This window comes from Lepisma saccharinum, chromosome 1 (genome assembly GCF_977018435.1).
Source record: "Lepisma saccharinum chromosome 1, izLepSacc3.1, whole genome shotgun sequence".
Lineage (NCBI taxonomy): Eukaryota > Metazoa > Arthropoda > Insecta > Zygentoma > Lepismatidae > Lepisma > Lepisma saccharinum.
Genome location: NC_139229.1, coordinates 131,305,900 through 131,322,398, shown reverse-complemented (window position 1 = coordinate 131,322,398; position 16,499 = coordinate 131,305,900). Strand labels below are relative to the sequence as shown.

The 16,499-nt window shown below is 38.9% G+C and overlaps 1 protein-coding gene across 4 annotated transcripts; it reads left to right on the top strand.

Moving 5' to 3' along the window:
• Window positions 1-1,228: 1,228 nt before the first annotated feature.
• LOC146001402 (uncharacterized) lies at window positions 1,229-14,578 on the top strand. 4 transcript variants are annotated; one of them, XM_083138730.1, is made up of 3 exons: window positions 1,229-1,676; window positions 9,377-9,929; window positions 13,111-13,251. In XM_083138730.1, the coding sequence occupies exons 1-2, from the start codon at window positions 1,499-1,501 to the stop codon at window positions 9,874-9,876; spliced, it is 678 nt and encodes a 225-aa protein (XP_082994856.1). In that variant the 5' UTR covers window positions 1,229-1,498; the 3' UTR covers window positions 9,877-9,929; window positions 13,111-13,251. The 4 variants fall into 4 exon arrangements, with proteins under 4 accessions (XP_082994856.1, XP_082994854.1, XP_082994850.1 ...); XM_083138728.1 differs by lacking the exon at window positions 13,111-13,251 and adding an exon at window positions 11,226-11,341; XM_083138724.1 differs by lacking the exons at window positions 9,377-9,929; window positions 13,111-13,251 and adding an exon at window positions 11,226-13,003 and having other exon boundaries at window positions 1,231-1,676.
• Window positions 14,579-16,499: the final 1,921 nt, after the last annotated feature.

Genomic DNA, 16,499 nt, shown 5'->3' with positions numbered 1-16,499 from the left:
ATTCTTAGTAAAGTATATTTGAAATTTAAAGTAATTGCTTATCTTTCCATTGTTATAACAAAAACTCTTTCCCCCGGGAAATTTTTGGTGTTTTTTTTTGTGGCCAAGATTGTTGGTGGGGGGAAATCCCCCTCGTCCCCTCCAGGATTTCGCACCCTGAACCCAACAATCGAGAAATACAAGAAAAATGGAGCGAAAAGAACAAAACAGATCAGCTTTCCACGTTTCTTTCCGTATGGGGTAAAGACTCAGCTGGGTTTTGTCCGCCCATGACGTCACACCCGCAGCAGTCGTGAAAAGAGGCGTGTCTGACCCCAGCCTTTCCTTCTAGTAGTCTTGGGCAAAACCCTCTCAAATGTTAAGATGAGTACAAATTGACGTGGGATCTGACCCCTGTCCCCCCCCCCCTCCGATTTCCATGAAATTTGGTAGGTGTATAGAGGAGTCCTATGCCCCCTATTTCTTCCTATGCCATATTTACGTGGTTTCGGGGTCAGATTCCCACTTCAATTTCTCCTCATCTTGACATTTGAGGGGGGTTGCCCCCTAAAATCGTTTTTAGCTGAAACACAAAAACACGTACTTGTTCCTTTGCCCCCCCCCCATACACCTGCCAAATTTCATGAAAATCGGAGTGGCACACAGGGGTCAGACCCCCGCGTCAATTTGTCTTCATCTTGACATTTGAGGGGGGGTTGCCCCTAAAACAGTTTTTTAGCCGAAACAAAAAAAAACACGTATTTCTTCCTTTGGGCCCCTCTATACACCTGCTAAGTTTCATGGAAATCGAAGGGGAAGTCTTAGACCTCCCTTGTAAGTGTATTAATTACAAATCGCGCGCGCGCGCACACACACACACACGCTATATATATATATATATATATATATATATATATGTGTGTGTGTGTGTGTGTGTGTGTGTGTGTGTGTGTGTTATAAACACATTCTTACTTTCCAAACAAGCGCTTGTGTGGGATGGCAAATCGGATCCGAATACGGATCCGAAAAATTTTAGGATCCGGAACCAACCGGATCCGGATTTCGGATCCGCGAGGATCCAGATTTGTCCATCCCTAGTCGAGAGATGTATTGCGTAAAAGTATTCAAATAATTGATTAACCCTATAAAACTACTGCGACTTGCAACCCTGCTTGTTACAAGGCGACCCGTTGCAGTGTGCACGCGATAGAGGCTTTGTCTGAAAACGCACTGCAAGATCCGCTCTAAATCGAAACGTTCCGCGACTTGAAATCAATCCCGCGGAAACGCATGCTGCAGAAATATCTCCTCTTTGCTGTCGTAGCGTGCCGCGTCGTCTGTATTGATTCAGACGTTCCTTCATTTCAGTGGCGCCACTGTCGCCAGAAACGGTTCACGGTTCCGGTGAACTAGCCACCGCCGACTTGGTGGCGTCAGAGTAGGAAGCCATTTTGTGCTGCGTCGTAGTGGGTGGTGTCGCGTTGCTTCACCCTTGCTTTTTCACACAGACGGGACAATCATGAACATTTTCGACAACGAGAAGTTCATCAATGAAGTCAAACAACGTCCGGCCATATGGGACGTCAACTGTGAAGAGTATTCCGACCGAGTAATGAGGAAGAAACGATGGGACGAGATATTCGACATATTTTACGGCGAGCTCGAAGACTTGTCGGACGCTGACAGAATCGAACTAGGTGAGTCACTAATCTGTGCGATTCGTAGTGATGATTGCTTACAAGTGTGTTTTAATTTGCATGTTTTATCCGTTTTCACTTGAAGAATGCTGACTGGCAGCGTCACGTCCAGAACAGTTGCCAACTTCCAGTGTTGCCAGATCACTCGGGGATTTTTGTTCCTAATGACCGTGACAAAGAGCATACGTGTTCGCGCACCTGGGACAAATACAGTACGTATCTTGCAGGAAGTGGAGCCCAAGGGGCAAACCGCACATAAAATTCAGCGTCCGCACCGATTCAGTAGCGTATATACAAATGTTGGGCATAGCGATGAAAACAATAGTCAAAACAGTGGCGTTCTCTTGAAAGTGAAGTGGGGCAAATTAACGTTTTATAAGCTATCGCCTCCTAATCCGACTGTCTCAGCGGGAAACTACTGAAACCGTGTTCGCAATTTCGGTTGATTTAGTTTATTATACTTCGCATTTCTTCCACCTTTGCCCAATCGCGAAAAGGAACGACTTAAGATGACAGGACCTCTCCGATTTTCTTCATATTTGGCATACTCACAAATTGAGGCCTCCTAATCACGAATCTGAAGTTAAAAGTTGTCGGAAACGTCTAGAAATTGCGAAATAAGCTATAATAAGGCGTTAGTTTTCGGAATGGAAACCGTCGATTTTCGCGAAATTTTTTGTTTCACAAGGATATATATATATTCCTGATACTACCACGACACCAAATTTTAACTGTTTGCCTAACCTAACCACACGTCAATGGTTCGTGGGGCTAGCGCCAATGGTTCGCAATTAATTTGCAGTTTCTAGACGTTTCCGACAAATTTTAACTTCAGATTCGTCATTAGCAAGCAAGTATGTCAAATATGAAGAAAATCGGAGAGGGGTCCGGTCATCTTAAGTCATACCTGCGAAAATCAAGATGAGTGATAATATGATGAAATTGTTGAAGGGAAACTCACAAAGAACACCCATGCCCAGGCCGGGATTTGAACCCGGGACCCCTGGCGTCGTAGCCTGCTGTGATAACCACTCCGTCATGGAGCCAGTGGCGGATCCAGAAGTTAAGCTGGGAGGGTCGGACGAAATTCAGTCTGGTATCTCATCTCACCGAGAATCAATACTATTATATACTTGCACTGCTTTTTGTAAACAACATGTAGTACCGTGGACAGTAACCAAGCAGACTCATGTTCTAGAGATTAGCGTCCACGGGTTGCATATATGGTTATTGATTTTGAGCTTGAGTTTAAATCCATTATGCTCAGATATGCTAATAGGGACGTACTTGCAGTTTAAAAGTGGAATTCGAACCAGTATGTGCCTACCCCAGGCATCGAACCTGGGATCCCTTGAATTGATTAGAAGGCGGCGACGTTACCATTACGCCATCGGGGAGACCCCGAATAGAAGGTCGTTATTGTATGGCGTTTTCATAATTCCTCCCACTGCCCCGATAAACTGACATATTAGCAGCGGCGGCTGCTTAATACGTGCTACCGTGCTATAGCACGTTGCTAAATTTGTTAAAATGAAAAGAAGAAAAAAGCAAATCTCACAGATGCAAGAAGTTTAATGAAGCCCCAAAGTGAAATGAAACTTCTCATATTAAGAGCCTCAACATTTACCAGCGGCGCCACGTATTTCCCTCACGCTGTTGGGGTTATAAGGAATAGCGTACCGTGCTAAAATCTCAACAGCACGTTTTCGCCCCTTTTTCATCACTCCGCGCATGAATACTGTACACCCCCACTCCTCGATTTGTACGGGAGATAGGGTCTCGGCTCGAGAAAAAATCGTCTGCTAGCGTGCTACAGGAGGATTCAGCACGGTAAGTGTGCCATCTCAGGATAAGAAGAAAGTCTACGACAACATGTCATATACATTAGCAGCACCTGCAAAAAAGTTGGAACGCGAATTGACACTACCCCTTAGCCTTTTATCTATTCCGGTGGTAAGTTGTAAAGATTGCAACTCTGAAACTCTAGTCCGTGCCTTTTTTGCTTCCGAAAGTTGATTCTGCTATGTAATTTATGTTTAGGAAATTCTAATTTTATATTTTATCTAAATTACCTGTTTTTAAATGCTAGAAATATATTTCCTTGTGTTCATGTAGCACTTCAATAGTCAAGAAACAAACTTACAGAGTACCGTCATTTTTCCCCGGCTTCCAGACCCCAAAAATTTTCCGCGCGGTTAATTGTGTTAAAATCGCGTGGCGTGTGAAGGGGTGGTCATTGTTGTGAAGGATTAGCTTTTTGTTGTTGTTAGAAGTGAAAGTGAGTGTGTGTGTGTGTGTGTGTGTGTACCATGAATTCGGTGGATTCTTTGTTGCAGCGACCTTTCTCTTCAAGAACACTTGAAGAAAAGTTGGAAATAAAAGCACTAGGACGGCCGTTGCCAGATTTGGATTTATCGCAAAATGCAAAGGGAGGTAAGAACGCTACGCATAAAAGACGATTTAATAGAAAACTGTACGATAGTGAACCATGGCTTTGTGGGTGTCAAATGGGTATTCTTTGTAATACTTTGTAATAATGAAATGAATGAAGGGGCATTCACAAAGAATACCCATACCCGGGCCGAGACTCCAACCCGGAACTTCGATGGCGAGATCGAAAGTCGACCACTTAACGTTCGTGGCCACAGAGCCGGCACGTATGTGTGGGGGTTGGGGGGGGGGGTTAGGGGGTCATTATAAGTACATGAAAAACAGCATCAGTTGTATAGCACGCATCTTTGAAAAGTCACGAGCCGCCGCTGCTGATATTAGATACGAGGAGTGAAATGAATAAGCAAAGAAAACAAAACCCTATTTTCTCAAGAGGTCTCGGGTTCGATCTTCTTTTCAGGCATATTCCACAGTGGATTGGATCCACATTTAAACAGTAGATCCAGTTCCGATTACCCTATCATGAGCACAAAAAAATGAGTCTTCAAATATATTAAGAATGATTGGCTTGGCAACGATTGGGTTCCAAAACTGGAGTAGCAAGGACGGTTTACTTTCCCTTCGTAGATAAGGTTTGGCATAGTGCGGTGGCGAAAAGGGGGACTGTCCCTCACGCCCCTTCCCCCTAGTCGCCGCCACAGATGATAATATACCCAAAAACCTGTCTGTTGGGAGGGGAGATCGCCCTCCCCGTGGATCCGCGCCTGCCCGGAGGCCGGCATTGATGAAGAGAAGAGTCTCAAAAAATGCATGAGGGTGTTCAATGTGTTCCAGAGGTAACGCAGACGGATTTTCGTCCGTGACGGAGTAGTTAGGACGGCGCGCTAGGACGCCAGGGGTCTCGGATTTGAATTCCGGCCTGGGCATGGGTGTTATTGTTATTTGTGAGTATCCGTTCATCAATTTCATCGTATCATCACTTGTCCTTATCTTCGCGAGGATAAGTACATTATACCAAAACAATCCAAGAGCAGGAGGGGGAGAGGACAGAATGCACAAGCACCAAAAATGGGAAGGGGTAGGTTGGCCCTGTCCTAACCTAACCACATATGCATTATTAGAACCGGGACTAGTTTTGTGAGTGTGCCCGCAAGCGGAACCGAGGTCAGGCACCCTTTGAAATAGGGGTAGGTTTGTGATCGGCACAGCGGCATGTGTAATTTTGGTGGGAGGGGATTTAATTTTGATGATATAATAAACTATTTTTAATATTATTTATTTACCGTTTGTTATTTTCACACAGAAATAGAAAGGTGGGGTTGACAGGTAATTTATAGTCTTTTGGTTAGTTAGGGTCGTTTTCCTACCTCTCAAGTTATCGCGACGAATAAAAGGATGGGCGGACTAGTACAAATGTCTATGCCTTACCCGAATTTCCAACTTTCGGTTTTGCCGAGGGTCCTGGGTTAAAGCTAATGAGTGGAAATGTTAATGAACCTTTCTTCATTTAATTAATTATGTCCTTGGGTCAGGCCCGTAGCGAGGGGTGGGCTAGGAGCCAAAGCCTAGGAAGTCATTCAACCCTTTTTTTTTAAAAAAGAAAAACAACAAAAGACAAAGAATATGAGACGGAGAAATTTACACTTGTCAGAGGTAATTTTATGTTTCTCAAAGTAGTAGTAAGAGCAAGTTTTTTAAATATATTCTTCGATATTAAGACATAACTGATATATTCTTAAAAATCCCATTTTTAAAAAAAAAATCAGAAATGCAAACTACGAATCTTTGAATATAACCTATATTATTATTATTATTATTATTATTTTGTTTCCGGGCCTTACCGAAGGCCTAGTAGTATCATCGTCGCCTTGTAAGCAAGGGGTTCTGGATTCGATTTCAGGTGGAGGAACACTGTACAGTTGTTCGGATCTTACTTTAAACTTTAGGTTCAATCCTTATTAAACCTATTTCTGCATAAAGTGGACTTAAAATTATTCAATATTTGTTTCATTTCAAATTTTTTAGGATGCAAATATCACAAACCATGTCATGAGAAGGAAATATCGAACAACTCACATAAAATGTCGGTGCTTGGTAGTGCGCGGGGGAGGGGGGTTGGAGGAAGGGAGCTGATGTATAACAGACGAGTTAATTAAGGGCAGTGAGCAAGTATTCCATAAAGTATAATAGATCAGGTGGATCTATTCTTAGGTACAAATTATTATTTACGTACGATAATTGCGAAATTCCAAAAAGTTGTAAATTTAAAAATGCATCTGATGGGGAGGACTAGACCATCTGCCTGCTGTGCTGCACCTGTAACTTTGTTGTAATTGTTCTGCACAATCTTCTCGATTGTGCCGATTTTAATTTTCCTCAGACGAAGGTTTAACCTTCCGTAAGATTTATCATCCATGTTTGTAGATAATGAAAGCTTTTTGAGAAGAGCTGACCTTTTACGCTATTTGTGTGTAACTTTTTACACTATCCTTACCTTTTACCTTTTTTTAATGTGTTGTGTTTGTCCTGTGCGGGTCCCTTTACAACTTGCATTTTTAACTTTTCTCAAGGTGTTCTTTACACCCCTTTTATTAAATTTTAATGTAAGGGGATCTTTCCCTGTATACTTAGAAGGGTGCAAAATGGCCATACGTGCCAAAGCACCAAAAAATTTTAATCAATCAATATGAAACCAATGCCTATGGAAGCTTTCGTTTTGCATCCAAATGTCTTGTGAATATTTTAGCTTCAGGAACATAGCAAAAGTGAAATACAGATAATATCCCATACAGCACACACATATCCAGTAGACATCCATAGGATATCCCCTGGATATCCATTAGCAAAAGTGAAATACAGATAATATCCCATACAGCACACACATATCCAGTAGACATCCATAGGATGTCCCCTGGATATCCATTAGCAAAAGTGAAATACAGATAATATCCCATACAGCACACACATATCCAGTAGACATCCATAGGATGTCCCCTGGATATCCATATGTCCGTCCAGGGAACGTCCATAAGATATCCAGGAAAGACGTGTTTTGGACATTCTGTGGATCATATTTGGATGTTTTGGACATCCTGTGGATCATTTTTGGATGTGTTTTGGACATTATATGGATGACTTTTGGACATGAGTTCACGTGATTTTCTGGATGTTTTTATTTCATTGTGGATAAGGATATATCCTGGACTAAAATTGTACCTAATCTGGACATTATGCTGCTATTTTTCGCACATACTTTGGATATGAAAAGAACATTCCTGGACTAGATTTACACAAATCGAAGACCTCGAGTACATATATGTTCTTTCTCTATCTCTCACCCACATGCACTTATGCACACAAATTCACACACACACGTATCTACACATCAGAAAAGTACTTTGTATTCACATGCATAAGCATAGTAAGCAGCGCTTATTCTTCACTACCACGCAAAGCAACGTCCTCATGCAAACTGCCGTTGTGTTCGAGATGAGACACAAAGAAAGCCTAGTGGCAACTTTCACCTACTTGGCGCGCATGCATGACTTGCTGAAATGACAATGGGCTTAGGGGCAACACAATTCCTTTGGGATATGTTTTTAATTTACGATTTATTACTGCATCACAGAGTTGACACTAGATACTATGACTGAATTTTTACACGGATATCAAAACATTTATGACAAATTTGTGATAACACGTGGACGTAATACCACATATCCCATAAATATCCAGAACGGGACGTCCAATGGATATCCAATACGGGAGATTTTCTGGATATCCATGAAGGGATATCCCATAGACGTCCCATGGGATCCAGAACGGGACATCCATAGGATGTCTTATGGACATCCACAATATCCATGGATCTGGATTGGACACTGTGGACGTCCCTTGGAGCTGTGTGCTGTATGGGATTGTGGTGTCTTATTTCTTTTCAAGATGTAGACCAGTAGACGCAAGAGATAAAAAATTAATGTTTTCTATTTGAAACTCGAGGGTTTTGTTTTCAAACTAGCTACCTCTCTGGATTTTGCTATTGTAAGCAGAATCTAATCGTGATTATATTTTGAGTAGAATGTTCTGTTTGGATGTCTTTGTTTTATGTCACTTTTCAGCCTCTTTAGGCAATCTGCAATGATGAGGATCAATTATAATGAAATGCAATTGATGAAGGGGTTCTCACAAAGAACCCTGGTTGAGACTCACATTTGCTATGACTGTGGCAACATCATAGCCCTGGCCCAATGTCCAACGTCTAGTGTAGGAATTATAGCATTGGCGAGCAAATGATAAGAGAATGTTGTTTGATTTGTGTAGTAGACAGGCACTATATTTTGCTTTTTTGCCTTTCCGTTGCACATGTTTACAATGTGTAGCAATTGTAACGCACAGCTACTAATGTGTTGAGCCTTTCCAAAATTGTTTCTAGTCAGCACTTGCAGTGGAAATTGCTAACTGGGGGTGGTTGGTGGAGGCTTGGGTCTAGCTGGGGGAATACTCGTATGTTTCAAAATGGTAACACTGATGACACAGCTGGGGGGATGCTTTGCAAAATTTTACTAGCTAGCGGAATACCATTCCCCTCACTTCAAGTACTGTTTTTAGTACCATACAAATTATTAAATGTTCATTTCGTTTCCATATACATACCATTATGGTAAATATTCTATATGTGTATGTAGCAAAATTATTGGGAGTATGATTTGTTAATCATGGTTTTTAGGTAGGGTTAAGTAAGTCGGTTTTGCCAAAAGTGTTATTTCTCCTCTAAAAAAATGAAAAATCTGCTTGAATTTGAAATTCTAGAGTTTTTGTGATGATTCTATACTAGCCTTGATTGTGATAATTAGTGCCTTATGATAATATATTGTATGTGGAATAAAATTACATGAATGCAATCTGTAATTCTCATGTAACATTTACTTTCCAGGTTGGGCATCATCCTTTCCAGGCACCAATGTTACTAATGTTCCATTTGATTATTTATTTTAAGAAGTGTCCATTTGATTATTTATTTTAAGAAGTGACTACACCATGAGTAAATACTACAAATAATCAAAGCTTTCTTCCCTAAGTAACAAAGAACTACAAATTATTAATTTTGAGTAACAGTTAGTCAATGATTTCTTTCTGAAGTAATTTCAAGAAATAAACTGCTGCCTTACTCCTAACTTGGCTACTACTAGTGCACAGATATGGATTTATTAACAGTTCAGTTTCTTTCAGAAGGATTATTAATAGTGGCAATTTTCTTCTAAGACAGCTTGAGTAAGAAGGAATATCTAACGATAGGACCTCTCTTTCAGAACAGAATCTCCAGCGCAAGTGGAAGAACATAAGAGACAGTTACACAAGAGGACTGAAAAGAGCTCTATCCACCAAAACCAAGTTGGGTTGGTTCTCTAAGAAACCATACGTGTACTACAAGCATTTATCCTTCCTGAAGAAGTTTATAGTTGAAAAGAGAGGACACCCGGCCAATGTGGGTGAAGAGTTCGAGAGTGCTGATGGCTCAGAAGACACTAATGTGTTCTTCAGTATACCGAAGTCCACTTCTACCATGACTTTACGACCAAAGAAGCTAGCTATCGCTCCTGACACCTCAACAAATTTGATCGACGAAGAGGTGGAACTTGGTGCTCAGCACACAGATATGGAGGAAGAAGAGAAGACATTCGAAGAAGATGGGGACAGAATGTTTTTCCTATCTCTTCTCTCGGATTTCAGAAAGATACCTGAACCGAAAAGGATTTTTGTGAAGACTGAGCTGATTCAAGTCATCGAGAGGGCTTTGCTAGATATGTGATGGGTTTGGAGTTAAATGTGCAGCCGAATTCTTTCAAGGAAGACATAGCTGGAGTGAGTGATAGACCATAAGCTACATGTCTTTGTAATGAAAATCACAGACTATACTTTTGTTACTGAAGTGATGAGTAATCTGAATAGATGTTATCACTTTTCCAGTGTTACAGCTATCATATTGCAGTTCCTTCAATTATCTTCCCTAATACAAAAGGACCACACTCTAATGCGAATGATTAGAGCTGTAGATTTTCACCTGCTTGCCACTTCAGAAAAAAATGTGCAGTACTTCCATTGCTTCCAAAACATACTTGCATGTTTCTTCCCTTTTGAAGATAGGCATCTGATACCATATAAAAACGCAATATGTAGCATAGAATTTTGAATTCTATCTTTGAAGCTACCCACAAATTAAACTACCTTCATGTAAGGCAGAAAATTTCATCTTACATGCTCATATGTAATGTACATAATGTATGATGATTGAAATGGCTTAAAAATGCACAAAGTGTTAATTTCTAAAGCAATATTTTTGAACATTTATATCTGAAAATGTAGAATACTTAAAATATAATTAATGGTTATATTTTTTCAAGCAAGGTTTTCTTTAGTTATTACCAGAGTTTTAATATAAATTCTGAAAGAATTAAACTTTTTCTTTTTGGCACTCAGTACTTTTTTCTTTCAAAATCAGCATATGAACTCATCATATTATTAGATGAACTCCACAGGATTCTAATTTAGCTACAGTTAGAACAGGATAACATATTTACTGTATATGCCCATACTTCCACTTGTAGATAATAGATATTGTGATAGTCGTAAATATAGGTTCTATATATTGTTGGTTCAAAAACTGATTAGCATATCAAAAATCCATGGAGTCACATTGTTTTTATTTATCTATGGTGATATACATTTCTTTGCATTTTTCTTGCATTCATCCTTCCACTCCAGCTTTTTTCTCATTTCTGTTTCACTTGTGTACATCACATTCCATACAGATTAACTGTAGTAATTAAATAAATAGCTAATGTATGTATATTTTAGAAGAATCAATAACTAATGATAACAAGCTGTCTTTGAAAACAGGCTCCCTGCAACAGGGTACTAATAGTGGTATTTTCTTTCAGGAAAATATTTATTTGAGAAAGTTGCACTTCTGACAAGACTTTCTTTTCAGAACTGAAAAGCAGACAGAAAAAGGTATCAATGGAGAAAACTTTTCTTTCATGCACTGTTAAAGAGTTACTGAAATTCGATATGAAACAAGTATTAATTCTACGAAATATTTTTAAAAAGGAACGATATCTGCAAGAGGGGCAAGTACTAATGGTGGAAAATTTCTTTCAGAACGAAATCTTCAGCGGAGATGGAAGAGTCTAAGAGATTGCTACTCAAGAGAACTGAACAGGACTAGACACAGCAAAACAAAGAAACAACAACCTAGGAGACAATATGTGTACTACAATCATTTGTCCTTTCTAAAAGATTATGTTGTGGCAAGGAGTGCAAACACGAGCATGAGGATATCTGAGGGTACCAGTAGCCCTGAACCCGAGGACATTAAACCATTTATTTCGGAACCAAAACTACCATCACCAGAAGCTCCACCACAAGCTCCACCACAAGCTAAGAAACGGGCCATCACTCCTGACACCTCTACAAATTCAGCCAACAGAGAAATGCCCAGTGTTCTTCACACAAGCGTGAGGGAGGAAGAGAAGAGAGATGAAGAAGATGGAGACAGGATGTTTTTCTTATCTCTTCTATCAGATTTCAGAAAGATAGCTGAACCAAAAAGAATTTTTGTCAAGACTGAACTGATGCATGTCATTGAGAGGGCTTTGATAGATATGTGATGTGTTTGGGTAATATTTGCACTGAACTTGGTTTGAGGGAGGGAATAAGTGATTGATGGTATAACCAAAAATATTACTGTGAAATTGTGTTTTTAAATGAAATCCTCAGATGTTTAACCTCTGAACAGATTTATAACTGAACTGATCCTTCAGTTCCTACAATACCTACCCTTACCAAGTTCTAGTGCAAGTGGTAGGAGCTGTAGATTTTAGTCAGCTTTTCACTTCGTTTCCAAAATATACTTCCATGTTTCATCCCTTTCGAAGATCTGTTCATCTGCAGATGCAAAACATCTGAATTCAGTAAGCGTTAAAATGGACACAGATAACCCAGTGAAACAATGTTAATTAATACTTGGCGTAAGTGATGTTCAAAACTTCATGATGAAAGGCCTTTATATGGATGTACTTACTGTGATCAGACAATATAGCATATGGAAAATTGCATTTTCTCTATATCTTAGAACATTTCATATCGCACATATGTAGTGTGATAAAAACAAAAATGTACATACAATATCAGTTTTTAGAGATATTTTTGTATATTCTGTACATGAAGGTGTAGTGCACATCAAATGTCATGTAACTAAGAGTTATGTTTTTAAACAAGGTTTTTCTCTAGAATTACATGTGGAATTTTCAATATAAAATCTGAAGGAACAGAGATTACTTATTACTTATTCTCACTTTCTATTGATTCAAGAACTTTTAAAAAAGAAGCATAAAATCATTGATTTGTAGTAGTATTAACTCCATTATGAAGCTAATAGAGCCCCAATTATGATAGGCTTTATATTCATGCAGCCACGTCACAGCTACTGCAGTTCATAGACATCGACTCTGGTCATGGTTAAATATATTGGTACTGAAAAAGCTAATCAGTATAACAAAGTCCAAGTTGCAAATGTCTTCAAGTCAATGAAGTCCCTAACTTAAGTAGGAGAAAACCATCTTTTTCTGTAGTACGTCCTTCGTATCAATGACATCATTCTGCTGAAGCTATGTGCTCACTTTATTTTGCCTGTACACACATTCAATGTGAAGCAACCATAGTAATTAAATAAACAGCTGATGTATTATGAATTTTAGAGAAGTCTACAACCAAGAACTAATGGTAAGAACCTTTCTTTGAAAACAGGCTGAATAACCTCTTGTGTACTAATAGTGGACAGTTGCTTTCAGGACAATATTTCTGCAATAATCATGCTCGCTGCTCATGAGATTTTTTTCAGAATGAAACTCGCAAAGAAAAGGTGTCAAAGAAAACTTTTCTTTTTAAACAATGGGAAACAAGTACAAAAAAATTGGAAATATATTTTTGAATAGAACAAAATCTAGCAGAGAGACAAGTACTAATGGTGGAAACTTTCTTTCAGAACGAAATCTTCAGCGGAGATGGAAGAGTTTGAGAGATTGCTACTCAAGAGAACTAAACAGGGCTAAAGGTACCAAATCAAAAAAACGCCTCCCTAGGACACAGTATGTGTACTTCAATCATTTGTCCTTTCTAAAGGATTACATTGTGCCAAGGAGCACAACCACAAACATAAGACTAACAGATGGTTCCAGCAGCCCTGAACCTGAGGAAACTACACCATTCTTTTCAGAACCAAGGCTTTCATCGCCAGAGGTTCCACGAGCTAAGAAACGGGCCATGACTCCTGACACTTCTACAAATTCAGTCAACAAAGAAACACTCAGTGTTGTGCACACAAGCAAAGAAAAAAGTGATAGGAGACATGAAGAAGATGGAGACAGGATGTTTTTCTTATCACTTCTCTCAGATTTCAAGAAGATACCAGAAAGACAGAGGATCAGTGTCAAATCTGAACTGATGCAGGTTATCAACCGAGCTATGATAGATTTTGATACACAGGAGAGTAATTATGAGGACTGTAAAGTTGACAGGGAATGCTGGATGAAACAAATTAAATGTGAGCCTTTATAGTAAGAAAAAATATATTGCGTGAGTCAGGCACGTAGCCAGGGGGAGGGCTCAGGGGACTGTAGCCCCCCAAAATCCTACAAATATCTAATTTAAATAGTGCATAGTGGTAACTTATTTTAATTCCTTAGCAGGATTAAACGTCTAGTATAATAAGTTGTAATATACTGAGAAATTCATCTTGAGGGCATGTCCCCACCACTTTTTCATCTTTAAATGGTGGTTACTGATAAGGGATGAGCCCCTCCCGAATTAGAATCCTGGCTATGGGCCTGAGGGGAGTTTGAAAGTAGTGAGAGAAGGTCTTCATACACATTTTGAAAATTTTACTACAATACAATTTTTTACCATTAGACTAAGTTATTGTGTTGCTCGCTAGTAAATTTTAGTTGGATTTTCTGTTTAAGAAGACAGTGTTTAAAAGTCACACCGAACGATTTCAGTCATTGAACCCTTTACTTACTGCATTAGTTTTGTTAAGAGAGGAAAATGGCCTTGTAAAAGTCAGGAATATGAAAAACATTGCTTGTTCTGGCATGCTTGGCAAAGACAATTTTCCAACAGTTTGTAATTAAAAGGTTACAAGTGTGTAATTAAAAGGTTACAAGTGGGTACTTAATGTGATAGTGGTTTCAAATAAAAAATGTGTATTATTTTATTGTTTAATTCTGACTATGGTTGCTGTTTGTTATTTAAAATAGTATCTTAATGTGCACAGTAAGAATGAACATATTCCAAATGCAGTGCATTGATGTATGAGACAACTCAAAACAGCTCAAGATTGTATACGATTTAGTTTTCAGAGAAGAAAAATGTATTTTTGTACCTGAGATAATGTAATGCAATGTAAATTAGAATGAAACCAAAACTTACACACATATATAATTGTTTTACTGACATTCTGAAAGAAATTAAGGTTGCTTTTTCTTCAACACTTTTTGTTCTTACCTGTAAAAGTTTTATTAAATAATAATTTACCTGAAAGGTAAAGGTACTAAAGGTAAAGTTGACCGTGCAATGAAGGCACATTGACCTGGAAGAACATACCTATTAGAGGCTGGCATTATGAGAATCACAAATCACTTTCTACAGCATGTTGTCATAGGATAATGGTGATGTTACCTTGTCAGTGATTTTGTTGGAGCTACACTAAGATGCCTTCTTCAGGATGCATGACGCCACCTACGTTCTCTGCCGTAACAGCTTGTGCAAAGAAATAATTTGTGATCCTGTAAAGAAGAATAGTGATAATTAATACAAATAGTGCCATGCTGGAATTGTAAGATTAAATCTGAGCTTTACTAGCTAGTATAATTGTTTCAGTTTTTTATGTATACATCAAACTAGAGCAGAGGAGGAGAATTTTATCTCTTGACTCCTATATTTCTGCATAAATAATACATTCTGTAAAAGTAAGTATTGTAGCTGTGTAATGCCCATAAGTATTCATCTGCTTATTGCTCCTGTGAGTTTGTGTAAAGTGTTCTTGAAATAGGCCTGGAAAAAAATCATAATCACAATTCCTTTGAATCAGAAGTATTAGGGTAGGTTCCACTTAGTGTTTAAAGTCATATTATGGGAATGTAAACAAAGAGAAACACAAAACAACTGCACCTATTTCTTAAGTAGTATCTTTACTTTCGGTTGGAACTAAAAATAAAATGAATGGAAACAAAATATAGGATATACAATTATCTTTTTAAATAGATGCAAAATAGTACTCTTGGGGGACTAGTCCTTACAGGGTACGCAATACGTCCTCTAAAAGTACTCACTTGAAAGTGTTGTGGAGATGAAGGAAATAAAACATTAACACATGTCACACTGAAAGGCACCCTATCCTTGAAGAGCAAGCTTCGTGCCACTGTTGCTCACAACCTCCACATTGAATCCAGTCTTCTGTAATTGGTTCCCCGTAGATTTCGTGGCATCCTGGGCAGTTGCCAACTTCTTGAAGGTCTGTAGATGTGGAAGGTACAGCAGCATCAAATTTCAAATGCTTGTTCCCTTTGCAATGCTTGCCTCCTTTACTTGGCTCCTTACTTTGGGATGATGCACACTCCAATGTTGTTCGATATGGTGATGATGTCATCATACCTCCATGATTGGAAAGGAATAGGCTAGTTAATTTTTTTGTAACATGCCAATGTTGTTTTTTTTTGGTAGAAAAAAGGAAGTACAGCCTTCATTGTTTTCCGGAGTGTGCACTCATTTACTCCCAGAGATGCGGCAATTTTCCTTTTGCTTTCTCCCAGTTGTAATCGCCTGTATAGCAGTCATTCAATACTTCCTCCGTGAACACCAATTTACGGTTTGTTTTCCTTTTGTAGCAACTATTGTCACACAAAGTTTGTCTTTTATGTATGAATTTATGCACATAGGATATGTACTTTCATTTTACTTGTGACTCAATCTATGGAAATTCTTCTAATTTTACAGAAAATTATTGAGAAATTGTGACCTCAAACATCTTTTAAAAAATATCACAGATTCATGGAATTTTACTACGTAGAAACTGCGCTGTCCCTCAAGAGTACGCATGCGAATTCTTTGGTCCTGTTCAATGCACACTCTTTGAGTAAACGCCACATTTAATGTTTGGTCACCAGACGGCAGAATCAATCAGACTAGACATGTAAAGTCGACACCTATGTATTCTCAAGGCGTGCACAGATATTTACTATACAGGTCATTGTCTTCCCATTTTAGCGTTATTGTGCAGACATTATATTCTACAAGCGTAATATTACATTGAAATGGCATTAAAGTACTTACCTGCTAATTACTCAGTCCCTGCCAGCCGCTTGTTACTTCCTTCAT

What these genes read in the sequence shown, in the direction of transcription:
- LOC146001402 (XM_083138719.1), top strand. Translation starts at nt 1,499, where the DNA reads ATGAACATTTTCGACAACGAGAAGTTCATCAATGAAGTCAAACAACGT. An exon ending in CGCTGACAGAATCGAACTAG is followed by an intron (nt 1,677 to 13,110) that starts GTGAGTCACTAA and finishes ACTTTCTTTCAG; the next exon opens with AACGAAATCTTCAGCGGAGA.